The sequence below is a fragment of the Seriola aureovittata genome, chromosome 2 (genome assembly GCF_021018895.1).
Source record: "Seriola aureovittata isolate HTS-2021-v1 ecotype China chromosome 2, ASM2101889v1, whole genome shotgun sequence".
Classification (NCBI taxonomy): domain Eukaryota; kingdom Metazoa; phylum Chordata; class Actinopteri; order Carangiformes; family Carangidae; genus Seriola; species Seriola aureovittata.
Genome location: NC_079365.1, coordinates 30,417,501 through 30,432,500, shown reverse-complemented (window position 1 = coordinate 30,432,500; position 15,000 = coordinate 30,417,501). Strand labels below are relative to the sequence as shown.

The following is a 15,000-nucleotide window of genomic DNA, read 5'->3' as shown; positions in this document are numbered from 1 at the left end:
TTGTTCTTCAAATAAAATTCAGCTGCGATGTGAATACGCCAGATCGTGTGCAGGTTGGACGCAGGATAATAAAGAGCCCTCAGGGAACCATGCACACACAAAAGAGAGAGGCCAGTGTCTGGAGGTTGGGTGCCGTGCTCAAGGGCATGTGAGCAGAAGTTATTGAGGACAGGGCTGCTGTGTGAGTGTGTCATCAGTCTGCCGCTCTGATCCCTTGTATTTTCACGGCGACTCAGAGGTGATCCTGTATTCACAGCCCGAGTCCCGAGCCCCATCGCTCTGATTGATCTGATGATGAAAAGATCCTTCAATCTAGAGACACACAAATACATATTCAATGCCTGACAGAGCGTGCACACACACACACACACACACACACACACACACACACACACACACACACACACACCCCCAGTGTGGAGTGAGGAACAAACACACCTACACACACAGATGCTCTCAGAAGGTTTTGAGTATAAAAGGCCGGCGGACTCGTCTCTCTTCAGGGCAAATCACATCCACCAGCCTGAGTCATAACGTTTGATTCAATAGACTTTCGGTTTCATTCGTTTCCTAAAATGTTGGATTTTCTCCCGATGGCGACGAATTTCCTTAAACTTTAATTTAAAGGGACGACGCTTCAGGTCAAACGCTCACGCTGAAACTTCTCATTTAACAGCCGGTTAAAACAAAGACAAGCCCCACATCAATGATGAGAAACTGATGAGTAGTTCAGGGGAGACGGTTGTGACGAGTCTTATTCCCTCCAATCAGAAACATGCGTGAGTGACGACACCCGTACTGCACACGCTCAGTTTAGACCCCCCCCCCCCCTTCCCCTCCAGGAAGACAGGAAACACATTCAACATCTGCTGCTGCGTTCAATGAAGAAAGAAGCTTGTTTTGGAGGAATGAAAGTAAAAGCAGCTTTTATATTAATCAATCAAAACTTAGTTTCAATCACTGATTTTAAAATCAAAACAGTGTTTTTTCAACATTTTTTCAGAATACTTTGCTTATTCAGACAAAAAGCAAAAGTTAATTTAATGTGTTTTTAATATGTTTAACAACACTCATTAGTATTATTGGTAACGACATTACCTATAAGTAATACTCGTATTATTTTGATCTATAACAATCGACAGTATAAACAGCTGTTCCTCACCAGGACTCTGGTCTGTGAATTAGAAATCCTCCTGGAGTCGATGGATCAGGATGAGACGCGTGAACACAGTGACGTGTCGGCGGAGGCAGGTGGAGCGCAGACTGTCGGGGGGGAATCTGCTCTGGTCTTAAATAGAAGCTCAGATAACTTCTGAACAAGACGCAGCTGCGACTTCATAATGTCTTCCTAAGATTACTTTTTAATGTATTCTGAGAAGTAATGTTCCTGCAAGTTTGTGTGTGTATGTGTGTATACGTGTATATGTGTGTGTGTGTGTGTGTGTGTGTGTGTGTGTGTTTTTCCATATTGTGAAAGCAACACAAACACACACACACATGTGCAAAAACACAAAACTAAGAATCATATTAAAGAACAAATCACTGGAGTACATGTGTTAATGGGAAATGAAGCAGATCACACACACATACACACACACACACACACACACACACACACACACACACACACTTACACCTGACTTTCATTGTTTTGTGTGACATCATTTTCATTGCTTTTTCACCTCCCCGTAACTAATTTAGGGGACGTGTAAATTGTACCATCTTCTAATATTCTGCATGTGGGGCGTTTGGGGGACATCTGTAAATTGTAGTGTCTGACAAAAGTATGCATGTGGGGGGGGTTGGGAAGGGGGTGGGGCTCTTAGATGGGCTACTTCCCCCCAGAGTTTAGGACCTCCACTGCAGCCACTCTCTTCCCTGTTGCCATCTCGGATTCAACATGAGAACAATGGGACTTCAAAAGTTGGTTTTAAAGTTGAACACAGCATAATAACCCTGTCGCGTTTTGAGCGACGAGAGTGGCACATGTCCCTCAAACCGACACGCTTCAGTCAGTTAAAAGGGGGCACTGCATGACGCAGGATTTCAACAGTGCAACAAAGCCGCAACAACAGCCACAATGAGGCTACGCTGAAAGAGTGACAAGACATCAGAGCAAATTCAAAAGAAGACTTCACAGGAAAGTGCGAGGCGCTCTGTGGGTGGTTGTCGGTCTCAGCGTGTGAATGAGAGAACGTTGGATTGCGGAGAACCAAAAAAAAACAAAAAAAGAAAAAACAAAGAAAGAAGAATGACCTTAAAAGACAGGAAGGGGAAACTAAAAAAGAAAGGATGAAAGGACTGAGGACATGACAGACATTCAGACTCCAAAAAATGCTGACATGGAAACTCAAAGGGACGAGAACAAAACACAGCAGGACAGTTGGTTTTACATCGAGAAGCATGATAGGAACAGAGAAGGGAGAAAAAAAATCAAAAGGACAAAAGAATTATAAGATGTTCTGAGAAAAAGAGAGAGAACGCACAAAACAGAAGAGACCGAGAGACGTTCCTCTGAAGAAATGTGAGAACAAGAGGAGGCAGTTTTATCTGATCTGAGTTGAGTTTTATCCTCCGTTCAAGCCCTCTCTTCTCTAAAGTGTGATTACATGAGGGTTGACTCATGCCCCCCCCCCCGGAAAGATTTCAGTTCTCCTGCTCTGGAGCTTTGGAGGGAAACACAGGACTCAGAGTTTCCTTTTATTATCTGTGATTACAGCAAAGAAACATCTGGTACTTCAGCCGTTTACTGTACAGCTACAATTAACTTAAATTTCTTACAGGCTAAAAACGTATTCATGCAACTAAACCATCTCCTGATTGAATCTTAATTTGTTTTGTAGTTTGTGTTTCTTTCTTCTGTGTCTGAGAAAAGGGAAGTGCGGTAACAATGAGCCGCCTCGTTTAAACTGCACTTATAACAATGAATGAAAAAGTAGGGAACAAGGGCACCTGTTCATTTCACTACTAAACCCGGAGCTTTTCACCAGCAGAACTGGCCACTTTGTGATTGGTGCAATTGCTCTTGGCACTGTGGAAACGAGCTCCTTCAATTGTGAAAGCCTCCTTTACGCCGCACAGCGCAGAGATGAAAAGATGCCGTTCTGGTCGGAGAGCAGTAAAGAAGGCTTGAATGGGTCCGAGAGAAAGAGGGGCAGAGCGACGGGAGGAGAGAGAGGGAAACTGTGACTTCCTGAGTCCAAATCGCTGCACATGCTCATGACGCATCGAACAAACTATCCTCAGATGAAAAGGCGAGTTAATGCAAGTTAATGTTTGGAAACTGTCCTTGAAGGTGAATAATGTTCATCTCACATATCATTATGCTCAAGTTTCAGTTTCAGTCAAGTACAACTCAATCCACTTTTGTGCAGCATTTATTTCAACTTTTTCACTTGAGAAATGACGAAAAGCAAAAATACATTAGTTGTAAAGTGTGTTACGATGGTTGTAAAGGTATCGCAAGTGGCCGACAAATCATTTGCACAACATTTCAAACAAACGACAAAAGATAAAATAATGCTTTTAAATGTTTTAAAGCCTCTTTTTTTCCTATTTAGGCCGAGCATATATAACTCACCTGTTTACATTTTATTTATATAAGTTATGGAGAATTGAGGGCGTGGCCTCTTTGAGTCTCTGCTTCACACACACACCCCTCCTCTTTGCCCATTTTTGGATTAGCTGGGAGTTAGGGGGCGGAGTCAGTCACTGCCAAGGTGGCGACGGTGGAGCAGCTCACTCTGAGCTTTAAAACCGCTCTCGTCACAGAGGCTACGGCCATCTTTGTTTGCAGTCTATGATTAAGGCCTTTTGCAACAGTAAGTGTCTTTACAGCGAGTAAAATATGATCATTACTAAAAGAATTGATAAGAAAAACCAAAGCTGGAGGAAAACTACAGTTTCCTCAAACATTAGATCAAGGATTTGATTAAATAAAATCTTCCCTGAAAAGGAAAATCACTCAGATCTGGAAGGTAAAAGTGCTGCTGCCTCTCTCAGCTGCTGTCTTGTGGCTTCTGCAGACACATTAGTGTGGGAGAGCTGGATAAAGTGGCCAGTGAACTGGATATAATTAGAGCAGTCACCTTTGTCCAGAAGGGAAATGAAGCAGGAACGTCCCAGAGGCCTAAATCCACTCTGCTGAAAAAGGTGGGATCATCTGTGATGAGGGTTGATACTGGATAAAAAAGCTGCACTTTTCACATGTGCTCCGGCGTCTCTGCATGTGCCAACGTTTTCGCTGTGGTCTGCGGAAGATAAGGATATATATCTCCGGTGGAGGATGGTTTGGCCGAGAGACACATGAGAGGAAAAACCTCAGAACATCATCCTCTGGTGCGCAGATGGAAATCGCTGCGTCATTTTTGGCGGCGTCAGACGGCTCCGGGCAGCAAAGGAAGAGGAGACGCAGCTTGGCGGATGGATGTGGAGTAGGTGACGGGAGAGCAGTGTGAAGCCGGGTGGTGACAGTGATTTGGCAGCGACTCTTGTACCATCTGATTATATCTCTTCCTGACTAACAGTCACCTCATTAACAGGAAGCTGGGAAGAGCATCACAGACTCCTAAAAGTGATGTTTCCATTTCTATACGACTAAACTGTAACAGCAAACACGTCGAGTTGGAAACAGAATCACTCGCTGGATCGTGTTCAGGGGAAAGGTTTTATTTTTTGAGGTAGCGGTTGGGTGGATGGCAGACGCACAAAAAACAAACCAGGGTTCAAATCTACAGCCCCGTCATGGTTTAAACCAAGCAGCTGAAACATGAAGCATCAACATGAAGAACCAGAAGCTGCAGTTCCTCTGACGACCACTAGAGTCTGGCTCCAACAGTGAGTCAGTCCCCATAGACTCCCATGTTAAAATGTCCAACTTTACAGCAGAAATAAACATGTTTACAGCCTGGTACAAAAACTGTTTTGGTCTCCTTCATGACACCTGTTTATATAACTCACCTGTTTATATAACTCACCTGTTTACATTTTATTAAGTACTACAGTTATGGAGGATTGAGGGCGTGGCCTCTTTGAGTGACAGGTGGGTGAGCATATGCTTGCCATAAAACGACTCTACACACACCCCTCCTCTTTGACTATGTTCAGATTAGTTGGGAGTTAGGGGGCGGAGTCAGACACTGCCAAGATGGTGACGGTGGAGCAGCTCACTCTGAGCTTCAGAAACCTGTGGATGACGTCACAGAGGCTGCGTCCATCTTTATTTACAGTCTGTGGTTTAAACCAGTGGATCAAAGACTTAAAGTGACACAAATTAGACCTCAGACCCCCTTTAATAACAGTTTTGTTGTAGAGATGTAAAGTGTTTAAGACCTACAACCAAATAGTCTGTCATTACGTTACTTATTATTCAGTCTCATTTCTTGTATGAATGGTGCTATACAAATAAAATTTACTTGTGGATGGAATTATAGTGAAAATAATAGATTCCCCTTCTTGCTGGGGTCCCCCAGGAGCCCCCTCATGGACCCCTGCGGGTCCCCGGACCCCACTTTGAGAACCACTGGTACGTTTTCCGACAGAATGAATTTGCTGTTGCAGTTCAGTTGTAAAGAAACATCGTCTCTGGGACACAGGGTTGATTCGAGGCGTCTTCAGTGATTCTCTTTAACGGATCGACTGTGTTGTTTTTTTATTTATTGTCCCTCCAAAAGCTGATCTCTGAGCAGTTTGATTCTGCCGGTGTTTCACGCAGAAAAGGATGCACTCTCTTAACTGCATCTAAACTGCTTGGCTTGGCAGAACAGTGGAGCAGCGGTGTCAGCCAAATCAGAATATACCCAGCAGGTGAATTAAAAATCCATCTTTATGGGGCAACACATTAGCCAACACTCACATTACCATCCTTCACATAAAGATCTACTTTATAAGAAATGGGCGAGATGGGGGAGAGGAGAAGAAGGCGCTGGGTTGTAGTATATAACTCTCAGGTGGATTAAGTCTTTATAGAGTGCTGAATATTAGCCAACATTCACATTAGCATCTGCCTCCTGTAAAGAAGAGGGGAGGAGAGGAAACGCTAGAGGAGGAAGAGGAGCAGAAAAGACACTAAAAGGAAGATTTATGTGCAGCAGGTGAATTAAAAGTCTATCTTTATAGGGTAACATATTAGCCAACACTTACTTTATCATCCCTCACATAAAAATATGAATTTATAAGGAAGAGAGAAGAAGTGGGAGGAGGAGGAGAAGGGGTGAGGAGAGGAGATTAGACGAGGATGCAGTTGCACTTTGGAGAGGTAACGCTGAAGTTAAAAGCTGATATTTATAGAGACAAGGATCACAGCCTGTATTCACTTTTTTATGTTCGGTGAATATTGAGTTTAAGGCAATATTTTCAAGAGAGAGAAGAGAGGAAGGAATACAGAGGACGAGGGAGGGGTAGAGAGGAAGATGAAGGAGAGGAAAGAGGACAAAGATGAAGGAAATAGAGGGGGGGGTGGTGGCGAAATGTCAAGGGAGGGTGTCGACAGGCTCTCTGCAGCAAAGCAGTGTCGCCAACTTAAGAGAGAAAGACGACGCACAGAGGTCACACACACATGTCGGATGCTGGAGGAGAGAGGGAATAACCGCTCCGCCGAGACGAGTAGAAAGAGAAATTATTATCCAAATGAAAACAGGGCGAGTCGTTCAAAAGCCTTGAAGAGTGAGGAAGGAGTGAGGAGCAGAAGGATGGAGTGATGAGACCGAGGAGGTGGAGAGGGGGGGGACGGATGATGAAATCAATCATTATCAAGGCCGCGTCCTCGCCCGCACCTCCGGGCAAAAAAAAAAAACCCCGGAGAGTTCATTTTAAGCTCGCCTCCTCGATCCGGTCGTCACAACATCGCTCTCGCAAATGCGTCGCGCTCGAGGAGGCGAATTCCTCCGAGCCGCCGAAGAGCTTCTGGGTGAAATGGCCTGAATCCTATTCAGAGCGACGGCGGCGGCGGCGAGGAGCAACAATGGGAGTGTGGAGCTGGTGGAGGAACGGAGGGTGATTCACAGGAATCTGCAGTTAAAACTCGTCAGAGGTTCAATCTGTGTCGGAGCCAGAAAATCAAACCTGTTAATGCACATCACGTCTTTTATCATTCACTTGGTTTTTTGTTTCTTTATTGGCTCTTTATCTGTTTGGAGTCACTTCAGGTTACAGCAGGGAGCTTGTAAAATTCATGAAGGTTTCTCCAAATACTACGAGTTCACGTGGAGAACAACCTGTTCAACTGTGAGAAATGCTGATGAGCTGAAAGCTGCAGAGTTTTAGAATTTAACACGGAGACGTCACAATTAATCTGATTGAAATGCCACAGTGATGATGAGGCCTGTGGGCGGGGCCTGAGCCCAGCTGTAGATGCTAACAGGAAGAGAAGGTGAACGCAGAAGGTGTGGAGAGTAACACACACCAACACACACACACACACACACACACCAAAACACACACACACACACCAACCCTGCCACTGGCCGGCAGGCTTGTGAACATCTGTCATACCTGCCTGCTCCAATCCCATCACACTCACACACACACACACACACACACACACACACACTCACACACACACACACACACACACACACACACACACACACAGTGTGAATGGTTGTGACAGCTAAACACAGCAGCAGTAGCCCAGAAACACATGTTTCATATATGCTTTACACACACACACACACACACACACACACACACACACACACACACACACACCTGTCAGCAGGGAGTTATTTCTACATGCGCAGTGAGAACACATCACATTCAAAATGTTCTGTGATTTGAGAGTCTTCAATCTGAAGTTTTGTCTGAGCAAAATTAAAGTTTGAAGAGTGTGTGTGTGCGTGTGTGTGTGTGTGTGCGTGTGTGTGTGTGTGTGTGTGTGTGTACACAAGAGTGTATGTCGTCAGCCAGAAAAGTGTTTGTGAAAGCAAAGCGGGAGGGCTTCAGGTGGGCACGGCAGGGAGTCTGACACTGTGTGTGTGTGTGTGTGTGTGTGTGTGTGTGTGTGTGTGTGTGTGTGTGTGTATGTGTCAAAGACAGAGCTGTTCATGATTTCTCCTGGTTATTTATCAGAGTTGTGACGTTCATGTCCACGACCGAACCACAGCGCTTCGACCAATCAGCATCCCGTGAGGGAGGAGCTACTGGCAGCTGTGGGCGTGTCTTAGGTGTGAAGACAGCGAGAAGGAAAGAGGTTAGCGTAGACGTTGCTATAGCGTCAGTTACATCACTAGTCTCTGGTCATTGAAAGAGGAGGAGATAAGAGCACTGACGGCCTTGTCTGATTGGTTGAAGTCACATGATGCACGGTGACAGATGATTCATCCAATCACCTGCCAACGAAGCCAACGTTCATCCAGTGAAGCCTTCGCAGACAAACCGGTTTAAAACTACTCGCTACATCAAAAGTCTTGTATTCATCCACTGTTGAAAATAGTCCCCAACGAGGCAACGTTTACTGCTGCTGGAGGAACACTTGCTAAAATCTACAACGTCCAGATGTTTGGAGAAATCGCTGAGCCTTTTAATAAATGAAGCTTCATCCTTATTACCATTTTAAAAAGTTTGTATTTGTTGGCAGTAATTAAACATGTTGAATAATGTGGATTTTACTCTTTAAAATGGAAGAGAAAGATGGAGAGAAGGTTTAGAGGAAGAGACTGATGGATGGAAAGTGAGAGTCTGTATTATTAACACGTCATTTTCACCTGCTGATTACCACATAAACAACACACACACACACACACACACACACACACACACACACACACCACATAATTCCCTCTCCGATCAAATTAAAGCACCTGCCAACTTAACCCTCCAAAGTTTTGACGTAACTTACTTCTCACAAAAGCAACTACAGCCTCAAGATGCACACACACACACACACACACACACACACGCAGACACACACACACACACACACAAGCTATATTTTCTTACAGACGAACAGCTCCTTCACCTTTTCATCCACTTCTCTGTTTGTCTTACTCCCTCCATCTCTTCTCCTCTCAGGAAAAGAAAAACACTGACAAAGGCCTTTGTCTCTTTTCTTTGCAGCACAGAAAGCTCTGGAGAGAAGTGGCTGAGCGAGAATGACAGACAGAAAGAGAGGGAATGTAAAAAGAAATAAAAAAAGAGGACGGCAGGGACACGGAGAGATGGGCAGAGCGAGGAGGGGAATAAGAAGAGGAGAGAAATGTGGTAGGTGAGAGGATAAAGACAGAAACAGTGACTGAAAGGACGAGAGACAGAATGTGAACAAGAGAGAAAAGGCTGATATGACCCAACAGCGTCTCTACGGCAACAGGTGTGCCACACCACACCTTCACAAAAACAACGGAGTTAGGTTGAAGAAAAGATGGCGGCTTGGGTTAAAATATTGGTACTTCTTTAAGGTCGGGGGACCTTTGTCGTCATGGTTACGATAACAAACACGCAGTTACGACTGTGGGACAGTCGTGGGTAAAAGAAACACTGACTGTTGGTTTCACATGAGAAACGTCTCATCACTTTCACCTGACTTCCTACTTCGTTCCTGTCAGTATAATAAAAATAATAATAATAATAATAATAACTTTATTTATATAGCATGTTTCTTAACAAAGTGCTTCACAATAAAAAAAAAGATCTGACAGTGAGTGAAAGTAAATAGTAAATACATTAAAAAAGAGGCAATAAACTAAGTAAAAATAATAATAAATAAAGCACATGTCGGGCATCACCGCAGGCTGAGACGAAGAAATGCGTTTTAAGAAACGATTTAAAGGAAGTTAAAGAGTTACAGCGGCTGATTTGGGTCAGGAGAAAGTTACTGGTCGTAACTATGGGTCGTAATAAGCTGCAATGAAAGCAAGAAGAAGAAGAAGAAGAAGAAGAAGAGGAGAGGTCAAAAGAGGAAGAGTTAGTGAGGAAGAGGAAGAGGAAGAGAGGTGGAAGGAATGTTGTGGTGATGAGGAAAGAAAGAGGAAGTGAATAGCTGTGAAGTCCACAGAGAGGAGCTGTATTGAGGCCCAGGTTTCCTGCTGCGTTAGCTAATCCACACACACACACACACACACACACACACACACACACACACACACACACTGTTTCAGACCGATCAGCTCCAGCACAGAGCCGCCCTCAGACAGGAAGTGAATCAAAGACCCGAGCAACACAAAGAAGAAGAAGAAGAAGAAGAATCAAACTCACTCACCTGCACATTTGGTCCTGGTGACCAGCGGCGGCCCCGGAGGCCCCGTCCCTCCCTCCCCGGGTCTGGACAGCAGCACCTTGATTTCGTACTCCACGTCTGGGTCCAGATGCCACAGCTTGTAGGTGGGGGCGTCGACCACGTGGGTTTCCGCCCAGTTCCCCGAAGTGGTGCGGTACTCCACCTCCTTCAGGATGATCGGCCCGTCGCCGATGATGCTGTTGGCGTTGGGCTTGATCCAAAGGTAGGTGGCGCCCACGGCGAGAAGTTCGGGCGGAGCGATGGGGGTGGGCGGAGCTGTGCAACGGAAAACAGAGTAGATGATTAAGTGAAGTTCTGACCTTTGTTCCTTTCTGTTTTTATAAAGATCAAAGAAGAAACTGCACCAACACCTGAGCTCGTCACTGCTGAGATACAAACCTGAACCCATCTTCCCCTGGAAACTATTTTAAAGTCCAATCAGTGCTGCCACACACACACACACACACACACAAACACACATACACACACTCACTCTTGCAGCACTCTTTAATCTCCAAAAGTAGCAGACACAATTTGAAATGCATCATTTCATTACGTGGCGTTTTATGTGCCACCCGCCTGCCAAGATATTGTCACCCCTCAGTTCATTTCCCCAACACAAATATCCATCAGCAACATGAAAGAAAGTTATGACTGTGTCACGAGCATATCAATATCCGGTTTCACCAACATCTCACATTGTGCTCTGATACCCTCACGGACTCTCGGACGACCGCGTTGTGTGAAGGAATGTGTGATCTTGGAATTAGAGATGGAATCTTATTCATGCCGTCAGAGCCGCCGCCGCCGCTCTGTGATGTAAATGTGAAGTTAAAGCGGTTTGACGTCTGAATTGAAAACAGGCGCTAGAGGCTAAAAAAAGGAGACGTTTGAGAGAGTGAATTCCCCACCTGTAGCACTAATCCATCACTCTGTTGACATGTTGCTGACAGCTACTTTGCCACTAGACTTTCACATTATGCTACTTAAAAATAATGGCCTCTGTCAAGCCTAAAAGCATACGATGCTTTATTACTCCTTCCTGGGCTTTTCTTTTTTTCTTTTTTTCTTTGTGAGACACAAGCTTCTTTTCAAAATGAGATTTCAAAGATCCATATGAGAAGTGAGACCTCGATGAATTGATACACACAAAGGTAGAATATACAGCCCACGCACGGCTCAGACTTGGAGGTGGCGACTTACAAAAGCGATGCAGAGACGCAGCAACCTGGAACTGAAACACTCTCGAGCAACAGGAACAGGTGGAAGCAACCATGTTGACAGTGACATTGTTTTTCTTCCCTTTCCTGAAGGACATTAAAGGGGCTATATGTACATTTTCTCTGCTGCAGGACGTGGTTTCTTGCCAGCAGCAGAGTGATGGTGATCGTTGCTCGACAAGAGCTTCACTCATCAAGACAAGAGGTTATAATACGTCCTCTGAGCAGCGCTGCGTCCTGGAGGCTACAATGACTTGTTAGCTGGTTAGCATGCTAACTTCAGTAGAAGAAAAGACGTGATAGAGACGAGAGTTAACATCAGTGTCTCTTTCCACCTCTGGAGACAGATGTTTGTGAGTAAAAGAATGAAGATTGATGCTGAACTTCAAACGCTTCTTCTAGACTGGTAAGTAAATAGCTGCTAATGCTAACGTTAGCTATGTAGCAATGGCAAAACTTACAAATAGCTGCTTTAAACTCCTGCATCATCACTGTGGTAAGTACCACGGACAGCTCCTACATATCTGCCGGTCCCGGGATCAGCACCATAGACAGCGCCGTGCAGTCACACAGCAAACACATGAGGATGCTGCAGAGTGTGGACTCACTTATTGATCGTATTTGGTCTTTATCGCAGTGGAACATAATGTTCCTTTAGATCAATAAAGTCTGTAGCCTTGCTTTGACATAGAGGCTTCCACACAGATAAAATCATACCTGTTTGAGCCCCTTCACGTGCCCCCCCGCCTCCCTCCCCCACAGGAAAACTAAACAGCACAGAGAAAACATGACTCCATATCGTTTTTAAATGTGCCAACTGCAGATGAAGATCTTTGTCTTATGTCATCCCTCAATCCCTCCCCTCTCCTCCCTCATTTCACCCCCTAGTTTCTGTCACGTTTGCAGGAATAACTGAACCCAAATGCAGACAACACAAAAAGAGTAGAGGTGGGAAAAAGGTCTTTTAACAAACAAAGGAAACGTACAAAACTGATGAAACTGCAGAGAAGTCAAACTCCTAAATGAACAGGAGCAGAACTGGAGAACATCTGGAAATCAACAGCAGCACAACGGTCGGACTGACGACGAGTGGGAGCACAGAGACTAAATACACACCTGGGAGGCGAGAGTGATTGAACACAGGTGTAACACACGGTCTGGGGCGGGGAAGACAATCAACAAGGAGGGAAACATGAGATAAAAGGCAGGAAGTAAAAACACACAAGGAACTCTACTACAAAATAAAACAGGAAATGAATCAAAAGTCCAAACATAAAGAGTCCATCAGGGCAAACCATGACAGTTTCACCTGTCTACTGTTAGGCATCAAGTATTTTATTGCCATGGTGGTCTGTTCAACTATTTATCACTTATGTTTATTAAGTTTGAACATTATACATTTCTTTTCTAGAGAGGTTTGGATTTATCTTCCTTCCCTCCCTCCCTCCCTCCCAACCTCTCACCCATGAACTGACAGCCATCAGCGTTTATGACAACAATAATGATGGATATTAAAGAGAAAAAAGGCATACAATCTCATATAGTTGCATTTCAGGAAGAAAGGTCATTCACCCAAAGGTTCAAAAGATGGACCACAATCACTTCCAGTGTCTAGCAGTAAGAGACGGAGGTTAACCCGCTTCCTCCCATGATGCTTATCTGATGGAGAAGATGTTTGACTTGTAACATCGACACTGCATCTTTTCTGAATTCCCTTCAGTGCAGTGTCGTCTCTATTTTCAATCATCCAGACGCCCTGATGTCACTCATTAATCACCAACATGCAAGTGAGCAAATGAGCTATTATCATCACAGACTCCGTAAACTGATTATGATGCTCAAAAAACAAAATGCCTGTGTGATTGTGCACATTAACTCCTCACTCCAAACAGTAAGCAACTAAAAGAGTCATTTTAAGGCTGAAGTCTGGGGTCTCTTAGTATTAATCTTTTCTTTTTTCTCTCTCTCTCTGTGGCAGGTGCTTTGTCAGTTGACAGCTGTGTTATGCCGGCTAAGAAAAATGGCTCCTTCTCTTCCCGCTGTCTAAAAGCAAAAGTCCTGATTTCACTGTGCAAGTTTTTTTTTTCTTACTTTCCTCAAGGACCCATTAGAATATGTATGGTGGCTGCAAGACCGATGAATCAACTGTCAGTCAGCACACACTCATCCATCTCAACTATATGCAGCCTGTGAGTAAGCGTGTGTGTGTTTGTGTGTTTGGAGGAGAGGGTAAAAAACAATAAGCATCTCTGTGTATATGTGAGAAAAAGGTGCCTGCATTTGAATGCATATAGACTCCAGTCAAAAGTAAATATCTTAATATTCATGAAACCTTTTGTTCTTCGCGACGGTTTGGAAAGAAAATTTAAAGAAATACGGAGAAAAATAAATGATGCTCATCATCCTGACACACACACACAACACACACACACACACACACACACACACACACACACACACACACACACACACACAGAGACAACAATTTTGTCAACAAAGGCTTCAGTCCGACTGTTTCATTTCATTTTGTGTGTCACATTTCCTAAATGGTTTCATCTCTGCCTTAATGAAAGAGCACTTCACTTCTTCCAGGCTGATTCACTGGAAGCGAAACGCTCTCATCCTGTCGCAATTTCCTTCCCTTGTTTTGAAACGAGCCGGATTTAATACACACAGATAAATAAAAGATAAAAATCCCAAACACACAATTTGCAAAATGGTCAGCCGTGATGTGGCGTACACATGCCGCAGTAACAAGACGGAACACCCACACTTCCCTCAGACGGCGGCCTGTTAACTGTGTTTTACAACTGCTTTAACGGAGCCGACTCTTCATTACATCATTTATATTCAACAACTTCTCCTGATGTTGCTCCACAGGAAGAGAGAGCGGGATCGTTCAATTACTCCCTCCGTCTGTTTCCTCCCACCGTCGCTCCATCCCTCCCTCTGCCAGCTCGTTTACAGGGGAGAGTTACAGAGACCGCCCAGCGACACACAACCTGGCGCCCAGGATGACACCGAGGTGGGGGTGGGGGTGAGGGTGGGGGTGGGTATGGGTGAGGGTGGGGGTGGGGGTGGGTGGGGCCACATGCAGAAACACTGATGCACATTTTCGATGATGGAAAATAGCAACACATATTTGTACAACACATATCTGCACACGTGTGAAAACGCCACAGAAAGTGACGCCCGAGCTCATGAACGTGCACACACACACACACACACACACACACACACACGTGGAACTGAGACACACAAACAACTAAGAAACACACATTCTTTAAATATGTAAAAAAAACACACACATGCCTCCCTACATGGAAACAGACACACTGGTTGCTAATCAACTAGAGTCAGACTTCATACAGTGATGCTGATGAAGTGCGAGGGAAGGGATGAACGAGGGAGGGAGGAAGAAGAAAGACGGATGTCTGTGGGGAGGAGCAAAAGAGAGGGGAGGGAGGGGGGGTGGCAGGGAAGAGATGATGGAAGATGGAAGAAATATTTGGTCAAAGGATGTCAGAGAGGAAGCAGAAAGAAGAGGATGAAAAGGAGGATGAGCAGAGG

The 15,000-nt window shown here is 44.7% G+C and overlaps 1 protein-coding gene across 1 annotated transcript in view; it reads right to left on the bottom strand.

Annotated features, from left to right (window-relative positions):
• Positions 1 to 15,000, bottom strand: part of ptprt (protein tyrosine phosphatase receptor type T) — a 318,930-nt gene that overhangs the window by 201,169 nt on the left and 102,761 nt on the right. The window contains 1 exon segment of the mRNA XM_056395774.1: positions 10,193 to 10,486. Coding sequence (XP_056251749.1) covers positions 10,193 to 10,486 — 294 coding nt within the window.